The sequence below is a fragment of the Leopardus geoffroyi genome, chromosome A3 (assembly GCF_018350155.1).
Source record: "Leopardus geoffroyi isolate Oge1 chromosome A3, O.geoffroyi_Oge1_pat1.0, whole genome shotgun sequence".
Classification (NCBI taxonomy): Eukaryota; Metazoa; Chordata; class Mammalia; order Carnivora; family Felidae; genus Leopardus; species Leopardus geoffroyi.
Window position 1 is genome coordinate 43,703,549 of NC_059336.1, and position 19,527 is coordinate 43,723,075.

General features: G+C 40.3%; 2 protein-coding genes across 3 annotated transcripts in view; both read left to right on the forward strand.

The window, feature by feature from the left end:
• POLR3F (RNA polymerase III subunit F) overlaps nucleotides 1-6,036 on the forward strand; it is a 31,279-nt gene extending 25,243 nt beyond the window's left edge. The window contains exon 10 of the mRNA XM_045445424.1: nucleotides 5,565-6,036. Within this exon, the coding sequence (XP_045301380.1) occupies nucleotides 5,565-5,606 (42 nt within the window). The 3' untranslated portion in view covers nucleotides 5,607-6,036. The remainder of the gene's footprint in view (nucleotides 1-5,564) is intronic.
• A 3,198-nt stretch (nucleotides 6,037-9,234) lies between these two features.
• The window catches only part of SEC23B (SEC23 homolog B, COPII coat complex component), a 45,851-nt gene continuing 35,558 nt past the window's right edge, over nucleotides 9,235-19,527 (forward strand). Inside the window, exons 1-4 of one of the 2 annotated variants that reach the window (XM_045445429.1) lie at nucleotides 9,235-9,666; nucleotides 12,505-12,739; nucleotides 14,143-14,200; nucleotides 18,546-18,632. In XM_045445429.1, coding sequence (XP_045301385.1) covers nucleotides 12,519-12,739; nucleotides 14,143-14,200; nucleotides 18,546-18,632 — 366 coding nt within the window. In that variant the 5' untranslated portion in view covers nucleotides 9,235-9,666; nucleotides 12,505-12,518. The remainder of the gene's footprint in view (nucleotides 9,667-12,504; nucleotides 12,740-14,142; nucleotides 14,201-18,545; nucleotides 18,633-19,527) is intronic. The other variant, XM_045445430.1, reaches the window with a different exon arrangement.

Consider the following 19,527-nt stretch of genomic DNA (forward strand, 5'->3'; position numbering starts at 1 on the left):
ACTCACTTTGTACATCAGGCATGTTTCTGCATTTGTTACTGAGAAACACTCTTAGGCACTTTATTTTTTCTTAAGTTTATTTATTTTGAGAGAGTGAGAGAGAGAGAGAGAGAACGAGGTGGGAGGAGCAGAGAGAGGGAGGAGAGAGAATCCCAAGCAGGCTCCACACTGTCAGCACAGAGCCCAATGCAGAGCTTGAACCCACCAACCACGAGATCATGACCTGAGCCAAAATCAAGACCTGCTGGCTTAACCAAGCCACCCAGGCACCCTCGCAGTTTATTGTTTGAACAGGCACAAGCAGGTGATCAAGGTACACTGCCCCACCACCACATTCTTTAGGAAGAGCCACACATACTCTTTCTTCTTGAACTTTAGACTATGAATTTTTTGAAAAGCCCAGTGTTATTGGGGCACCTGGGTGGCTCAGTGGGTTAAGCATACAACTCTTGGTTTTCTGCTCAGGTCAAGATCTCACGGTTTCTGGGTTTGAGCCCCGCATCGGGCTCCATGCTGTTAGGACTCTCTTTCTTGCCCTCTCTCTTTGCGCCTCTCCTGCTAATTCTCTCTCTCTAAAAATAAATACATAAACAACAAGAACAAAAAAGTCGAGGGGTGCCTGGGTGGCTCAGCACATTGAGCATATATGACTTCGGCTTAGGTCATGATCTCGCAGTTTGTGAGTTCAAGCCTCACTGCTGTCAGAGGAGAACCCACTTCAGATCCTCTGCAGGTCTCTCTCTGCCCCTACCCCACTTGCACATGCTCTCTCTCTCTCTCAAAAATAAATAAAACATTAAAAAGAAGTCAATGTTATTGAATTTTATTTTTTTTTTTACTTTGAAATTACTTTATTAATTGCAATGTATAATATATTAATGCAAAAGCATAATAGTTTACTGAGGGAGTCATAATTAGTCTTTATAAATAAAGTACACAGATAATATTCATAAGGCCACTTCCATACATATTAACTTGAATTTTGTCATTTTTTAATGTTTATTTTTGAGAGAGAGAGAGAGACAGAGTGAGAGCAGGGGAGGAGCAGAGAAAGAGGAAGACACAGAATCCAAAGCAGGCTGCAGGCTCTGAGCTGTCAGCACAGAGCCTAAGGCAGGGCTCAAACACACAACCACGAGATCATGACCTGAGCCAAAGTCAGACGCTTAACCAATTGAGCCACCCAGGCACCCCATATTAGTCTGGACTTTAAATGTAACCGTATTCACTTCAGAAGGAATGAATTACTGAGACACACACCACCATGGATTAATCTCAAAATAATTATGCTGAATGAAAGATGCTAGACAAAAAAAAAAAAAAGAGTACATACCGTATTATTCCACTCACTTAAAACTGTGGAGGGGCACCTGGGTGGCTCAGTCGGTTAAGCATCCAACTTTGGCTCAGGTCATGATCTCACTGTTTGTGAGTTCAAGCCCTGCATCAGGCTCTGTGCTGACAGCTCAGAGTCTGGAGCCTGCTTCAGATTCTGTGTCTCCCTCTCTCTGCCCTTTCCCTGTTTGCATTCTGTCTGTCTCTCAAAAATAAATAAACATTAAAATAATAATAAGTTAAAACTATGGAAAATAACAAGGGCACAAGGAAACATTGTGGGATGATATACATGTTCACTATCCTGATGGTGATAGTAGTCAAAACTTAACATATTATACACTTCAAATATGTGCTGCTTATTGTGTGTCAATTATACCTCAATAAAGCTGTTTAAAAATTATTTTATTTTATTTTTTTGTTATTTTTTTTAAAGAGAGAGAGAGAGAGCAAGCAGGCACAAGTAGGGGAGAGGAGCAGAGGGAGAGAGAGAGAGAGAGGGAGAGAGAGACAGAGAGAGAGAGAATCTCAAGCAGGCTCCACACTCAGCACAGAGCCTGATGTGGGACTTGATCTCATGATGCTGGGAACATGATGTGAGCCAAAATCAAGAGTTGCACTTGATCTTAGCCAGAAGGCCGAGAAGCGATACCAAAATCAAGTGCCCCTCAACCAACTGAGCCACCCAAGTGCCCCTAAAATTTAAATATAAATTAAAACAAGCAGAGGCATTCCTGTAGCCTAGAGACCATTTGCTTAGTGGTTTTTTGTTCAAGGAACAATGACACTCTATTAAAAGGAACTGTGAGCTGAAAAGGATTTATCCTTCCTTAAGATTTGTTTTAAGATCTTTTTTCAGCAGCTCTTTCTGCCCACAGGTCCTGTCCCTGTGCCCCGTGCTTTAATAAAATCCCCTTTTTGCACACACATGCACACACAAAAATATTTGTGTTTCTTTTCACTCACAAGGTAGTTGACTCTTCCTTTGAGAAGGAGAAAAATAAGGTAATGGTCTCAACTGTCATCCTTCTCAGATTGTTTTGTCAATAATGATGGCAAAGATTATGTACTTACCATTAAATCTGCCTTGTTTTCTTTTCTTTTCTACCTTCTATCTCTTGGGCAACCATTTTCTGAACTTGCCATTATCAAAGAAAATATAGCTTGGTTTCAAAACTAAAACATCATCTTTATGAACTAAAACCATTGAAAATGCACATTTCTGTCTGGTACATCATTTGCTAACATTGAAAGAGCCATTGTCAAGAACTTGAGGAGGCTGTTTTCATTTTTCTGACACACTCAGCCACCACCAACCTCTAAGACTGTCTTTCTGAATCACCTTCCTTTGCCTGAACTTTTCTTTTCAGGTCAGAATCTCTTCTTTAGGTGGTTTGTCTGTGACTCTCCAAACTCACTGTCCAAGCAAATACCTTCTGAGCTCCTTTGCTATTTCTTTCACATATTATTGTTTCAACCAATAAGAAGAAAGGAGAATATAAGGAAAGCTTCTTTGGAGTCTTTAAGGACACATGAGAGTCAAGTGGGAAAAGCATGGTGGTGACCAGGTGGTTCTTAGCAGAGAGGAGGGACATACAGGAGCACAGAGGTGAGACACAGCGTACAGGCTGGGAGAGACAACTGGTTCAATACTGTAGGACTGAGGTAAATAGATCATGGAGACCCTTGTACAGCAAGAGGGGACATCTACTTTATCCTGTGAGTGAGGGAAAGCTAGGTAGTTTTAAACAAGGCAAGGTCAGGGTCAGATGTGTGGTTCTGAAAAATCTCTCTGGCAACCAAAGTGAGATTTGGGTTTGGCAAAATTTTGGCAAAGAGATCATTTAGGAGGCTATTGTGGTCATTCGGGAAAAGTGAATGAGGTCTTGAACTAAGTAGGTAGATGGAAATGAGAAGCATTTAGAATAAAAAAACCCACAGGCCCAAGTGATGCATTATTACTTTCAGGGTTGGGGTGTTAAAGAGGTAGGGGAAGAAAAAACTATCTTTTCCTTCTATCCTTCTAGGTTCTTGGCTGGGGCTCTGAAACAAAAGACATATAAGCAAGAGAAGAGCATACAAAAAATTGATTTTTTAAATATGTTTTACATGACATGGGAGCCTTCATCAGGAAATGAAAACCCGGGGCACCTGGGCGGCTCAGTTCGTTAAGTGTCCAACTTCGGCTCAGGTCATGATCTCACAGTTCGTGGGTTCAAGCCCCACATCGGGCTCTGTGCTGACAGCTCAGAGCCTGGACCTGCTTCAGATTCTGTGTCTCCCTCTCTCTCTGCCCCTCCCCTGCTCTCTATCTGTCTCTATCTCTCTCTCTCAAAAATACATAAACATTAAAAAAATTTTTTTGTTAAAGGAAATGAAAACCCAACAAAGCAGTAAAACCGGATTGTTTTTATGCTAGGTTTTATGAAGAGTGGTAGGTCATGAGTAAAATGCAATAGAACAAAAGCATATGAAATAAGGGTAGTTAATAAGGGAAGAAATTTAGCAAGGCCTATTCATTCTGATTCCTCTTGGCATCTGTTCTGTGAAAGGGAGGCATACACAAAATGACTTCCAAAGGCTCAAGGAGTCGTAAGACCAAAGGAAAATCCTGATAAATCCAGCTTGACAGAAATGTGGTTTTTTTTTTTGTTTTTTTTTTTTACATGTTTATTTATTCTGAGGGAGAGTGCATGCAGGCTGGAGAGGGGCAGAAAGAGAATCCCAAGCAGAGTCCCCTGTCAGTGCAGAGCCCAATGTGGGTCTTGATTATGAGATTATCACCTGAGCCCAAATCAAGAGTCAGACACTTCACCAACTGAGTCACCTAGGCACCCCTACAGAAATGGCTTACTAAGGGGATGAGTAGATCTCTGCGGCCCTATCTCTCATAAGACCTGCTTTTTTAGCCCTAGAGGCTGGGGAATACATTCTGGGAGACCCCCCACCCCACAGGAGGAAATGTTTGAGAATAGTTGTGTCATAGTCACATCTCCAAAGAAAGTTAAGAATGTTATGTCCCAAGGGTGTACTTAATAGTATGTTTAGACAAAAGAAAGTGTGGGAGGGGAGTAGCTATTATGGAGAATGCTTCGGGTCACAGAGAGATAGGCATTGTGGATTTATCCAAGATGGCATTTGTGTAGCTCACCCATCTGTCTGCAGAGGTAACAAATGTCTCCTCCTGGTAAAAACAGAGCACCTCTCATATGATGGTCTTATGACCTGTTTGAGGGGAGACAGGGAAGGTCAGTGGGTCCTTCCTTGCACCTACCCTGTCTCAAAATCCTTCAGCTTAGGGGCGCCTGGGTGGCGCAGTCGGTTAAGCGTCCGACTTCAGCCAGGTCACGATCTCGCGGTCCGTGAGTTCGAGCCCCGCGTCGGGCTCTGGGCTGATGGCTCAGAGCCTGGAGCCTGTTTCCGATTCTGTGTCTCCCTCTCTCTCTGCCCCTCCCCCGTTCATGCTCTGTCTCTCTCTGTCCCAAAAATAAATAAACGTTGAAAAAAATTTTAAATATTAAATATGCTACTCTGTCATATTTTGGTAGTGTGTTCTGAACCCCACGAGAGACAAGGAGGGACCAAGAATAACTCCCTAGTTATTAGGATGACTGGGAGGAGAATGGTATCTTCAAGTGAAATAGAAAGTACAAGAGACAGGTTAGTTTAGGGCGAGGGGAACAATGAATTCAGCTTAGGACCATTAAAAGATAAACTGAGGCATACTAAAATTGTAAGAGTTGGGGCACCTGGGTGGCTCAGTTGGTTGAGCATCCAACTTCGGTTCAGGTCATGATCTTGCAGTTGGTGGGTTTGAGCCCCGCATCTGGCTCGCTGCTGTCAGTGCAGAGCCCACTTTGGATCCTCTGTCCTCCTCTCTCTCTGTCCCTCCCCTGCTCATGTGCACTCTCCCAAAAATAAGCATTAAAAATTTTTTTTTAATTGTAAGAGTTTATTTGAGCGATATTCAATTTGAATCAAACAGCACCAAACCGGAAGTGGTTAGGAGCCCTCTGTCAACAGGAGTCAGGGAAAACACTTAAACAGAAAAGGTGTAGAAGCCAAGAGAAGAAATTATTTGATTGTCCAGTTGGCTGTTGATTGTATTCAGTGTTTCAATTTCATAACCTTGAGGCATTTCTGTACTTACATTTTAGTTTACTTATGTAGGCTGTCATGGCATTAGAGCCACATCAGTCTAATGGCCTTCTTTTTAATCAACTTGACAGGACACATGGAGATTCAGGTGCCAAAACCCCAGAGATATCTAGCAGGTTGCCGGTTATATGAATCTCATGTTAGGTAAGTCTGAGCCAGAAACATAGAAATTAGATTATTGATGATGAATAATATGTCATGAAAATTGTGAAAGACTTTGAAATAGTCAAAAGTCCATGGGTGAACTTCCATGGAATGCTGGGCATTTTTTAAAGGACTCTCTGGGGTCATCTGATTGTAAGGGGTATGTGCCTCTATCTTTGACTAAGCTATTTTACAACTCTGCAGAGAAAGAAATTAATTTACAGAAAACTGATAGTAATGCAAATGTCTCCTGTCCATAACAATGCAAATGAGTCTTGTCCACAGCAATGCAAATGAGTTTTGTGTGGTAGAGAATATGAATCTATAAATCAAATTCTTCCTTGAACCAGTCTGAACATCCTTACTTGTTACCTCATTAATAAATGAGTTTTTGACATATGCTCATTTTATATTTGTATGAGGACCAGAATTTTACCTTTTTGAAACTTTAACAATTTTGAAGGTTTCACCAGCATCCCAATGGATTCACCTAACAAAATCAGGTAAATCATGTTGCTGAAGAATACCTTGTGGGCTGTTTAATTAAGCCCAGGAATATTTTGCTTTTGGCTCTCAGAGTGAACAGTGAATATTCAAGTGGCAATCATACAACAATAAACTGATTCTGTTTCTCTAGGTTTTTTCTCTTTAATGATTTTGTATTTTTGGTTTTGTTTCTGATACATCTACAGCCAATATGTTTCTCATCATTGGTGGCAACAACAATCAGGAATTTGACTTTATTTTCTGACCATTTGGTGGTCTCACTAAGTTAATTGGTAGTTATAGAGATATATTCTCTTTTGGATAAGAGATGGCAGAGAATCTAGTTGGTCTTTTTTGTTTGTTTGCCTTTTTTGTCTATTTATGAGTTCAAATCAGTCAAGATTTTCATGCCTCCCGGGAAGAAGAATGACTCTATATCTGATCTGGTGAGTTTTTGTGTTTCTGTGTTCACTTCTGACCTGTGACTAAAGTTGTAGAATCAAAGCTGTATACTTTCTTTTTTTTTTTAATTAAAAAAATTTTTTTAATGTTTATTTTTGACAGAGAGAGAGACAGAGCATGAGTGGGGAAGGGGCAGAGAGAGAGGAAGACACAGAATCCGAAGCAGGCTCCAGGCTCTGACCTGTCAGCACAGAGCCCAACGCGGGGCTCAAACTCACAGACTTCGAGATCGTGACCTGAGCCGAAGTCGGACCTCAACTGACTGAGCCACCCAGACGCCCCAAAGCTGTATACTTTCTTTATGTCTATGCATCTCTGTGTCTTTATGGCTATAACCAAGAAAGGCCCTCACATGTTGTGGAGTGTGAAATGTTTACTAAGTTTGGAGACCTCTAATAAATTAGATTAGTATGTCTCTTTTTCTTAATTAAATTTTTTGTTTATTTTGAGAAAGAGAGAGAGAGCGTACACAGGGGAGGGACAGAGAAAAAGAGAGAGAATCCCAAGCAGGCTCTGTGCGAACAGTGTGGAGCCCAACATAAGGCTGTCAGTGGGACAGGGCTGGAACCCAGGAACAGTGACATCATTGATGAAGGAGCATGAGGCAGGCTGAGGGTAAAATTCAGGCTGGTACTCTACCCCCCCCCCCCCCATGGAATATGTGTGATATTCCTCGGACACTCCCAACTACCCAAGAACAAAGGAAAGGGGTTTAAGTGCTTGCCATGGTAATGTGGGAGACTAAGGAAAACGAAAAACTGAATTCCCTTACTGTCTACAGCCCACTGACAAGTCCTTGAAATCAGCAGAGTAACCTCCCTCTAGAAGCTCAGCTGCCTTGATAATGACACTTTGTTAGGGGCAAAAGAAAACCTTAGCTTAACATTACCCCAACCTCAAGGATCCTGTAAATCAACTTCCTTTATCTCAACTGCCCCAAGATATATGCTGGCAATCATATTCCAAGCTTATGGCCCCCGGATATGCATTTCATATGATGAAGAGTCTCATGACCCTTCATGAGGTTTTATTAAACAGTGATAAATGGTGTTTCCCTAGCAACAGCTAGCCCCTCAAGGTCCTGGAAACCTTGCTTCCAAAATTCCTTAGAGACTTACTCTATCCCTGACCCCCTCCCAACCTGAGGGTATAATGAGTTTCCCATCAAGACCCCAGTGCAGTTCTTCCTGCCCATGGGTTCTGTTCCCATGCTTTAATAAAATCACCTTTTTGCACCAAAAACATCTTCAAGAATTATTTCATGGCCGTTGGCTCTGGACCCCACAAATCCCCCATCACCCCAAAAACTTCATCAGTTATGACCCCAGCCAAAATCAAGAGTCAGATGCCCAACCAACTGAGCTGCTCAGGCACCCCAGATTAGTATGTCTCTTAAAGGAGCTCTGTTCCGGAGTGCCTGGGTGACTCAGTCTGTTGGGCATCCAACTCGATTTTGGCTCTGTTCATGGGATAGAGCCTGAGTCAGTCTCCACGATGTGTGTGGAGCCAGCTTGGGATTGACTCTCTTTCCCTCTACCCCTCTACTTTCTCCCCACTCACCATCTCTCTCTAAAATTAAATAAATAAATAAATAAATAAATAAATAAATAGGAGCTCTGTTCTGACTGGCTTATTGAGATAAATACATACTTACATAAATCAAATATTCCTAAAACTACCCAAAAATAATGAAATTAAACTTCCAATACTTTAAATGTGTAGGAATTTTAAAAACCCTTCTTAGAAAATTCTAGTATAGAAAGAAGCCAGGATCAAATAATTAAAGCAAGTCTTTGGTAAATGATATTCTTTTAACGTTTGGTTTAAAAAAAAAAAAAAAAAAACACCCACACAGCTATGTCTTTTCTCGGGGTAAACTATAATACAAATGTGTATTTATTTTAATTGAGTTTGCTTCCTTACTGAGAGATTAATGCAAACTGCCTAAATTTATTCACTTAATGATGTAAAACCTAATGTTATTCTGACATGGTTTAGGAACATGAAAACCGTAAATTTGTTCTACAAAAATGAATCATTGACAGACTTTTTATATTAAGAGTATGTTTCATAATATATTGACCTAAAACTAGTTTGTGTTCTGTAAGTAGCTGAAAATTTTGTACTAAGTTGAGCTAATTAATGGTAATTCTTGGATGTCTAGATATATTCTAAGCATCATTTTAAGTTTACATAGCTTTGCTTCTTTTAAAAAATATACTATAGACAGGCTGTATCTCGGAGTCAGATTAATAAACGTGCTCATTTTTGTCACTTAGAAAAAGGTATATAAAGGCTGTAGTGGCTGTAGAAAGTTGTGTTCTTATATACTTAGGAGTTTGGTTAGTCTTCCAGGATGCGTGAATATGACCACTCCCAATTATTCACCTTCTCGTAGATGGAGGACAGAGCCAGACACGCAGAGAGTAACTGTGCGCTAGTGTCAATCCCCGAAGAGAACGCGAAGTCAACATAACGAGCAGTAACATAATGAAGTATTGCTACGCGTGCTGAATTCCCAAAGGTAGTGTGCGGACCCACGCTCCCTCTGCCCTGCCCCGCCCCGCCCCTTGATGCGCTGACACCTTTTCCCGGCAAGCTTCAGTTTCCTCCGCCTCTCCTTTTTCCGGTTCCACACGTCATCATTCTCGCTTCCCGGTAGCTAAGGCGATGAGAGGGACTTCCCAGTTGGGCGGGCGGAAGTCATGTTGGATCAGGGCGAATCCCTGAGGCGTGCCGGCTGCACCTAGGAAACAGTCGCGCAGGCACCTGAGTTTTCTGAAGCACAAACGTTTAGGGGTGAACGTGGAGGAAAGTAGGGTCTGAGGAGCGGTGGTTTTGTGGCCTGAGAACAACCTGCTTGCCCCATTCCAAGATGGCGGCGTGGCTTCACTGAGAGTCTTGCTTCCGCTTCTCCGCCGGGGGAGGCCCTCTTTGATTGGCCAGAGGACGGCGCTGTGGCGTGACGCACAGGGTCGCTGACCAGTCGTCTGAGAGCTGAGTTGGACTTGGCGGTGGGAGCCGGAGCGGGGCTCTAGCAGCTGTGGGTGCGGACGCGGCCAGGTGAACTGCTCTTGCCAGGTGAGTGGGAGCGCAGGTGATGGGGAGCCGAGGGCACGCACTGGAGTCTCTGTAGGGACCGAATGGGTTGCTCCTGGGCGAAGCCTCTTCTCGGCGGCTTGGCGGGCAGAGGAATTTAGGGACTCAGTGACCCAGGGGTCTGCTGAAGAGTGACGCGTTCCTCGTCAGGCGGTGCGGCCGGCCGGCTTCTAGCTCGGGAACCCTAGGAATCGCGGGGTGCGGAAGGATTGAGGTTTCTTTTTAGAGTTGAGTAACCTGAAATGGGATGAATGACTTCTGCCTCGTGACAGCTGGAACTAGGATCCGGGGCTACGGACTACGCTTGAAGCATTAAACTGTGCTTAAACTTGGCTACCGTGTCCTGAGAAGTTATGATTTGATGGAATGACCGGTTCAGTTTTTGGCGTGTGTGTATTTTTGGCAGACACTCCTCCAGAACCTTTAAAGTTCTTTTCATTCATTCATTAACTCATCCATTCATCTATTAGCCTCTTCAGAAACTCCTCCCCTGTGAGAATATGATGTGAATCAAAGATCGACCGCCCTAGAAAAATGCACATTCGCTCATGCACACAATTTTGCATACAGCTTCAGAAGATTTATTGACGCTCTGAAGTGCCCCGTTGGTTTTGTGCCCAGATTTAAGAATCCATGTTCTAGAAGAGGCGACGGGAAGAGACAGTGGGAAACGGAAAGAGCAGGTTTTAATATGTAGCTGCCTGGGGACATTGGATGGAGCCAGTATCTTTCATTAATGTTTTGAGTGGGTACCAGTCAGTGAATGAAACCTGCTGAGGTACTTGTTGAGAACTGTGATATTAGAACTTGCGTTTATTCCCACCTGAGTTATCCCTTTGCCACTTCGTAGCTGCAGAAGGGCCTCCTATGTAAAGGGTGCTTCAGTTTCCCGCCTTTGTCAGAAATAACAAGTAGATGCCTTAGAGTGTCAGTTGGAGCAAACATTTAGAATTTTTGTGGTCTGGGTTGCGTGTAGTGGGCTAATTCCTTCATTTGCTTTTCTGGCCACATAAAATCATTCCCTGGGTGGCTACGTCGGTTAAGCATTCAGCTCTTGATTTCAGCTCAGGTTGTGGCCTCACAGTTGTGAGATTGAGCCCGTGTCATGGAGCCTGCTTAAGATTCTCTCTCTCTTGCGGCACCTGGGTGGCTTAATTGGTTAAGCATCCGACTTTGGCTCGGGTTAATGATCTCTGGTTTGTGAGTTCAAGCCCCCTGCATTGGGCTCTCTGCTGTCAGTGCAGAGCCCCCTTTGGATCCTCTGTCTCCCTCTCTCTCTGCCCTTCTCCTGCAGGAGCTCTCTCAATCTCTCTCTCTAAAATAAGTAATAAACATTTTTAAAAAAGATTCTCTCTCTCTCCCACCCTTTGCCCCCCACCCTCAAAAAATCATTCTCTTAGTCCGTATTATTTACAGTATGGCACTTCTCATAATAACACTTACTATTGGAGACACTTATTATTCAGCACCTCAGGAAGTGAGCACTAGAGGCCATTAATAACATAGATTCTTTAATTTGCCTGTTTTTCCCTTTTTCTTGAGGGTCTTGTTCCCGTGAACCCTAGGTGGCTGAGATATGTGTTAGCCTTAGCCTAGACTTTAGAATGCAAATAGGGTGTATGAAACACTCAATGGAGTTGGCATTGTCTGGGTTTGAAAAGCTTAGTCTAAATGGTTATTTTATCAACCAGAATTTTTCTTTTTTTTTTTAATTTTTTTTTTTTCAACGTTTATTTATTTTTGGGACAGAGAGAGACAGAGCATGAACGGGGGAGGGGCAGAGAGAGAGGGAGACACAGAATCAGAAACAGGCTCCAGGCTCTGAGCCATCAGCCCAGAGCCCGACGCGGGGCGAACTCCCGGACCGCGAGATCGTGACCTGGCTGAAGTCGGACGCTTAACCGACTGCGCCACCCAGGCGCCCCTCAACCAGAATTTTTCGAGGAATGAACATAAGCGACCCTGGTGAAAAGGTCCTGGTGAAGGAGTCGCCCAGCACGATAGCAAATTTAGCATTATAATTTTGGTGATTCCAAGTAGAAATATTTTTGCTAGGAACTGGTGGTGGTTCTCATTACAAATTGGACTCACAACGTCAGCATCCAGTTCTTGTCTCCCCAGGTAACAGAGGAGGGGAAAGGGCACAAAAACAAGATCACTTGGAAAGTAGAACTTAATGCAGTGTTTGCTTTAATAAAGCAAGGAAGGGAGGGGATCAGGGAGGAAGGTAGCTGGATGCTGAAACAGGGCTTGAGACTGACTCTTGGGGAAGGGGAATTAGAACTGGCTTGGTTGAGATGTTGCATGATCTATGAGGAGGTTTACATTAGTATTATTCAACTACTTGCAGCTTGGAAATGATCAAATGATTGTAAACCCCCCACATCTTTTCTTTTATTTAAGTGCTAGAGAGGAGAGTTGAGAAGGAATAGTAGGCAAAGAGAACTGTGAAGTTAATTGGCTTTGGGAGTTAAAGGGAAGGGAGATGTCATCCTACAGTGACCAGTTCTTCTAGACTAAGTGTTTAATTTTTTTTTGATCTTTATTTATTTTTGAGAGAGAGACAGAGTGCGAGCAGGGGAGGAACAGAGAGAGAGGGAGACACAGAATCTGAAGCAGCCTCCAGGCTCCGAGCTGTTAGCACATAGCCCAACGCGGGGCTGAGCTCACAAACCGTGAGATCATGACCTGAGCCGAAATTGGCCGCTTAGCTGACTGAGCCACCCAGACTTAGTGTTTAAAGAATATTGTTGGGTGACCATCTTCTTTTTTGAAGTTTAGTTGAGAAATTCACATAAAATTAAAAAGCCTCATCTATAGTTTCTTTTTAGACTATGGCAACATATTTGGAGTTCATTCAGCAGAATGAAGAACGAGATGGTGTGCGCTTTAGTTGGAATGTGTGGCCTTCCAGCCGCCTCGAGGCTACAAGAATGGTTGTTCCCCTGGCTTGTCTCCTCACTCCTTTGAAAGAACGTCCAGACCTGCCTCCCGTACAATATGAACCTGTGCTCTGCAGCCGGCCAACTTGCAAAGCCATTCTCAATCCACTTTGGTATGAATTCTTTTTAAAACTAGTAAAAAGGAAGAATGCAGTATATTATGATTTTTATGTGATTCTCATAAAAGTGATTCAGTTTGGGCAAATCATCAAATTTGGGATTAGTAGTAGATGGTGAGATTCTGAGGTGATGAATGCTTGTAGAAGTCTAGGGTGGGGGGGATGGGCTAAATAGGGATGGGCATTTAGGAGGGCACTCGTGATGGGCACTGGGTGTTATTTATATGTAAGTGATGAATCACTAAATTCTACTGAAACCATTCTTATATGTTAACTAGGATTTACATACAATTAAAATATATATATATATATATAATATATATATATATTTAAAAAAGAATGCTTGTAGAAGTCTGAGTCTTACTGGCCTAATATTTGAGATAAAATTGGAACTTACAGGAATGAGGTAGAAGTCAAGGGAAAGGATTGGAATTCACTTTTTTTTCTTATTTCAATTTGTTTTTGGTTTAACCATAGATTATATTGGTACCTTTCGAAGCATTTTCCCAAAAAAATCAGAAAGCTTTTGACGGTTTTCTCATACTTACCTGGTATGGTGATGCTGTATGGCAGGAAGTAATAGGTGGAAGAAATTATAACTCTTAGTGATGGTTAAGTGTAATGTTTTGTACCTGAGATCATGACCTATGATATTTTCCTGAAATGTGGGCATTATTTGAAAGAATCTTTAAACAGGTGAAGAGTATCAGAAATGTTGTCTAAAAGGTAAGACTTTTATATGAGGGAAAAACAAGACTCATATGAAGGAACATTTTTTACTTCATTCCCCTTACTTTTACTTATTACACCCATTCATAAGATGCTGTTACTCTTCTTTCAAAGTGATAGCCATTGCTTATTAATTTTCTAAGTGCAGAAAGGGAGAAAAAACTAACTGAAGCATTACCTTTAACCAGTTCTAGGAAGCATGCCTCCCAACCTTTCTTCAAGTGAGGTAGGTGAGGTGAAAGTCAGGCAAGTGTTTCCATGTGTGAAATTTAGTATTGAAATTTAGTGGTTTCACGTATCTTAACAATAAAAGTGCTAGAAAAATCACACAGATTATGTTAAGAACAGGACAAAAGGGAATAACCTGTAACTTATATAAAATCATGACATTTTAAATATTGTCAAGGGAATTAGAAAAGAGAAAAAAAGATTTACTAATTCTTCAGTGCTGCTGTTTGAAGGAAATTTTTGGTATTAACAGCCATTTTTGTATTTAACAGCCATAACTCTTAACTGCAGTAGACATTTTACATCACTCCATCCATTCATGCTCAGAATGATATCTGAAACATATCTATGAGACTTACTAAACTTAAAGATTACATTTGAATGCTTTCCACATTACAAATGAAAATGGCACCTAGCTATAATATTTATCTTTCTCACAGTCAGGTTGATTATCGAGCAAAACTTTGGGCCTGTAATTTCTGTTTCCAAAGAAATCAGGTATGTGAATTTTTTTAAGTGTTTTTCTGTGTTTCATTTTAGTTGAATTACTCTGAAAAAAATTAAGTAAGGTTGAATATGTGTCTGTCTGGGTAGTCATCAATTTCTGCTGACCTCAAGGCAATAGCTTTTGTTAAGCATAATTGAACACTGAACATATGTGATTTTTCTGTTGAACGATGACTCAGTTTCATTATGTGGGTTTTTATCATTTGCTCTGGAGGGGACATAAAATTCCCATTTTTGATGTCCTCTGTAGGCAGTGAATATGTTATCCTAAGAAAACAGATATGTCGTGTATATTTCATTTGACTTCAGTTTATTCTAATTGCATAGTGTGTACATTACTGAATTTTCACTTTTTGATCTTTATAACTTTCAGGGTCCAAGTACCAATGTTGAGCATTTCTTGATTTAAAAATTTTAAAACTACTGGGGCACCTGGTGACTGTCGATTAAATGTCCAACTCTTGATCTCAGCTCAGGTCGTGATCTCATGGTTCGTGAGTTCGAGTCCCACATCAGGCTCTGTGCTGACAGCGTGGAGCCTGCTTGGGATTCTGTCTCTCCCTCTCTCTCTGCCCCTCCCCTGCTCATGCACACACTCTCTATCTAAATAAATGTTTTTAAAACATCATCAAATTATACATTTAAAAGAGTGAATTTATATCTCAATAAAGCTGTTAGAAAAATTTAATCATTTCCAGTATAGCATATAGTGGTTTAGTACCTCTTAAGATATTAATAACATGCATTTATTTATTCACATATTTAATCATAATTGCAGATAATAATCTCATTCTTTGATACATCTCATAGTAAGTCCAGTGATAAATAGACCAATCAGTGTACTAAGTATAGGCTTGGGAATTATGAGCAGGTACCATTCAAAATTCACCTCCATGAGAGATTCAGGAGTATGTGCAACTCTTAAAGGCATTCAGAATTGAGGTCCATGTTTAATACAGTTATAGTGAAAATTCTAAGGCATCAAAAGACAATGTCAGCAGAGTAAAAATGTAGTCCACAAAATATTTGCTAATCATAAATCTTGTAAGGGATTAATATCAGGACATCCAGGGGAGGAGATAATGAGGAAATGTTTATAAGTTCAGAGTTTCAGTTTTGCAAGATAAAGAAATTGAGTTCTTGGGAATGCAAACTGGTGCAGCCACTCTGGGAAACAGTATGGAGTTTCTTCAAAAACTTAAAAATATTAGTACCCTAAGACTCAGTGATTGTATTACTAGGTATTTACCCAAAGGACACAAAAATAGTATTTCAGAGGAATATGTGCACCCAGATATTTATAGCTGCATTATTTACAATAGCCAAATTTCCAAGCAGCTTAAGTGTCCGTTGACCAATGAATGGATAAAGAAATGGATATATATATATATATATATATATATATATATATATATATATATCATATATAATGGAATATTACTATGCCAAAAAAACAAAACAAAACAAAAACAACAACAACGGATTCTTGATATTAACAAAGTCAAGTGACTGAGCTAGAGGGTATGAGGCAGTGAAATAAGTCAGGGAGAAAGAGACAAATATCATGTGATTTCACTCATATGTGGAGTTTAAGAAAGAAAACCAATGAGGAAAATGACAAAAAAGAGAAAGAGGCAAATCAAAACACAGACACTTAAGTATTGATAACAAATTGATCGTTACCAAGAGGGAGGTTAGTGCGGAATGTAGTAAAAAGGTGATGGGGATTAAGGAGTGAACTTGTAATGATTACTGTGTGCTGTATGGAAATGTCGAATCACTATATGATGTATATGAAATTATATTTCACTGTATGTAAACTAACTGGAAATTAAATAAAAAATAAAAAAAATAAATATATGGTTTTCAGGTCTCACATTTAGGTCTTTAATACAGTTTGCTTTTATTTTTATATATCATTAAGAAATGATCCAGGTTCTTTCTTTTGCATACACCTGTTTAATTTTCTAATGGTGTAAATATATTGACCATGTAAGTGTGGGTCTCTATTCAGTTTCATTGATCTATGTAACTATGCCAATACCATGATGTTTTGTATTTTTTCTTTGTAGTATACCTTGAAATCTGAAATTATGATGCCACCAGCTTTGTTCTGTTTTCTTTTTTTTCTTTTCAAAATTGCTTTCTATTTGGATTTGTTTGTGGTTCCATTCAAATACTAGGATTCTTCATTCAACTTTTGTGAAAAATGCTATTAGCATTTTGATAGGGAGTCCATTGTATCTCTATGTTCCTCTGGTAGTATATATATTTTATTAATACTAATTCTTCCCATTCATGAAGATTGTACATCTTCCCATATGTTTGTGTCATCTGTCATTATTTTGTTGTTTTTGTTTGTTTGTTTGTTTGTTTAAATGGTATTCTGTTCGCTAAAAGGAAATTTTCATTGAACACAATTTTCAGATTTTCACTTGGGCTTATCACACCCTCACAGGTTCAGGACACATGATAGTGGATGATTTTTAGAGTTAAGTTACACTGAAAAAGAAGTAATATTAGGTGGATGACAGGAAGGTACTCTCATGTGAAAATAAATATACAATTTCAGTCACTGTGTTTGTAAATCTCTGCTCTCTGATATTAAACTTCTGTCATCCATTGGAAAAAAAATTGAGTTCTGGAGGTGGATGGTGGTGATGAATACTTAAGACCACTGAACTGTACACTGAACAAAGATTAACATGGCAAAAGTTATACATGTTTTACCACAATAAAAAACATTGGGTAAAACATCAATCTAATTGATCTAAAACGTCAATTTAAAGACAAAATGCCTGTGATACAATGTCAAGCATAAAGAACAGTTTGCAAAATTGTATATACAGGATGAGCTCATCTGTGCGGAAGTAGAAAAAGTCTGGAAGGAAATATGCCTACATGTTGACTAGCTGTCTCTAGTTGGTAGGAACATAAAGAGTTTTTTCTTCCTCTTTTCTTTTTTTTCTTTTTAAGTTTATTTTTTTTTAGTAATCTCTACACCCAACTTGGGGCTTGAACTCTTGATCCCAAGATCAGGAATTACGTGCTCTTCCAATTGAGCCAGCCAAGTGCTCCTTTTCCTGTTTTCTTATATTTTCTTGTATTTGCCGGGTTTTCTACAATGAACATGTATTACTTTATTGATAACAGCTAAAATAATAAACCCAAGGTAAAAGAATTAGTCATCCACATAAATTTTTTTTTCAGTTCCAATTACAGCTCTTTAATGCCTCATTTGCATAGGGCTCCTCTTGGTTATAAGAATTGCTGTTCTGTAGCTTCTTTTTGTTTTGTTGTTGGTTAAAACTATTTTTTAACTTTCATGGTTCATCAGATATTTTCCTGTATAAATGAAAATGTTCCTAATTTAAGTCTGTTTCCCAAATTATGACTTTTAACTTTGAAGAAAGATGGTTTTACAGTTTCCTTACATATTTCCTTACAGTTTCATTTACCATTTCTGTTTCATATGCCTGCCATCTTTTACCTTCCTTTTCTGTAGAACCGTACTCTACACATATCAACATTCTATCGCTTCTATCATTTGGATCCCTCTTCTCTGAACTCTCTCCAAGTTCTCTGTCCTCTTTGAAATGTGGAGCAAAAGGTTTGTCTTTCCAAAGTTTGAAAACAGAGGTTTGACTCTCCAAAGGGCAGTGGTGGAAGCTTCATGTTGTAAGACATCATGAAAAGAAAGATGGGGAAAATGAAGAGGAAGCTCTAGGGTGGTCCTTAGCAAGTTGCTTGAGGGTTCATTTCTATTTCCAGTGGCACTTCTCTCAAAGGCATTTTGCCTGGAGACTAGAGTCCCAGGCCAATATGTCTTGAACTACTGGTGGACAGTACATCAGTATTCAGCATTCCTGACTCCCATCTCCTGCTTAGTTCACCAGTCACTTTCCAAAGGGATTTGAAGAGAGAAGCTCAGTCACACTCCTGGGATCTGGCCTTGGAGAACACAGGGGGCTGCAAGGGCACTGCCAGCTGGTAAAGCACGGCCTCCCACATAAATTATTGATGAGACAGCTGAAATCTCTGCCCTTAATTTGCAAGACAGTGCTTAAAAAAATGTTTTTTACTGGTACATTTTTTAATCATCTCAAAGTTACAACATACCCTCAAACTACATTTTAAAAAGTTACAATGGGATATAAATGTAAGGCAGGATTTCGATTTAAAATTTTGATGTTTGTATTTTTAGTTACATGGTCTGTGTTCTGTGCTTTCAGAATTAATTCATGGACATTACCTATTTTTTATATATGGAAAATAAGAGGTATAACATAAATATCTTTTGCCCTAATAAAACGTTGCTTTGTTTCCTTCTCTTCAGTTTCCTCCTGCTTATACAGGCATATCTGAGGTAAATCAGCCTGCTGAATTGATGCCCCAGTTTTCTACAATTGAGTATGTGATACAGGTAACTTCTCTGTTGCGTATTTAATGAATGGTGTTAAATATTGAGTTTCTCTTCGTCTTCTGTGTCCCTGGACAATTTAAAACTATGAGGGCAGATGGATCCTAAACACTTGGTCATGGTGTGTGTGCACTCATTGGCATTACTTACAATCTTGATAGAAGGCTAAAAAAGGGGTCACTGGTTGTGTTCAGCACCTGTCCCCATAGCTTTCTCCAGCTCTGTTAAGGTTACTCCATCTTGTAGTCAAGCTTAAAAACTTTAGGTTCGTCCTTGACTTGTCTTTCTTGTACATTCCATATCCAATCCATGAGGAAATCCCATTGGGTCTATATTCAGAATCTATCCACAGTCCAACCACTTCTTTCTCCCCCACTTTTTTCCTGGGCCAGCCATCGCCTCTTGCTTGAATTACTGGGCAGTCTCTTAACCCTTCTCCCTAATTTCACCCTTTCCCACTTACAGTTTATTCTTAACCCAAAAGCCAGAGTAACTCTTTAAAAACATGTCATGTTGTTTCTGTGTTCAGAAACCTCCAATGGTGAAAATGACTCCCTTTTACCTTGAGTGAGAGAGTCTTCGAAGCTCTTTGTGGACCAGCTCTGTATTATCACTCAGACCTCAACTTGTTTTAGTGTCCTCGTTTAGCCATATGGGTCTCATGACTTTCTTTGGACATGCCAGGAATGCTCCTGCCTGTGGGCCTTTGCTCTAGGTTGGAATTCTCTTTCTCCTATGTCTGTATTGCTCCTTCCCTCTCCTCTGGGTTTTTGCTCTAATGTTACTTTCTTATTGAGGCTTCCCTGATCTCTTATGTAATACTGGAACCTGCCCCCTACCTCTACTCCTGGCATCCCCCTACTCTTTCCACCCAGAAAATCAGCTCCTTAAGGTAGGC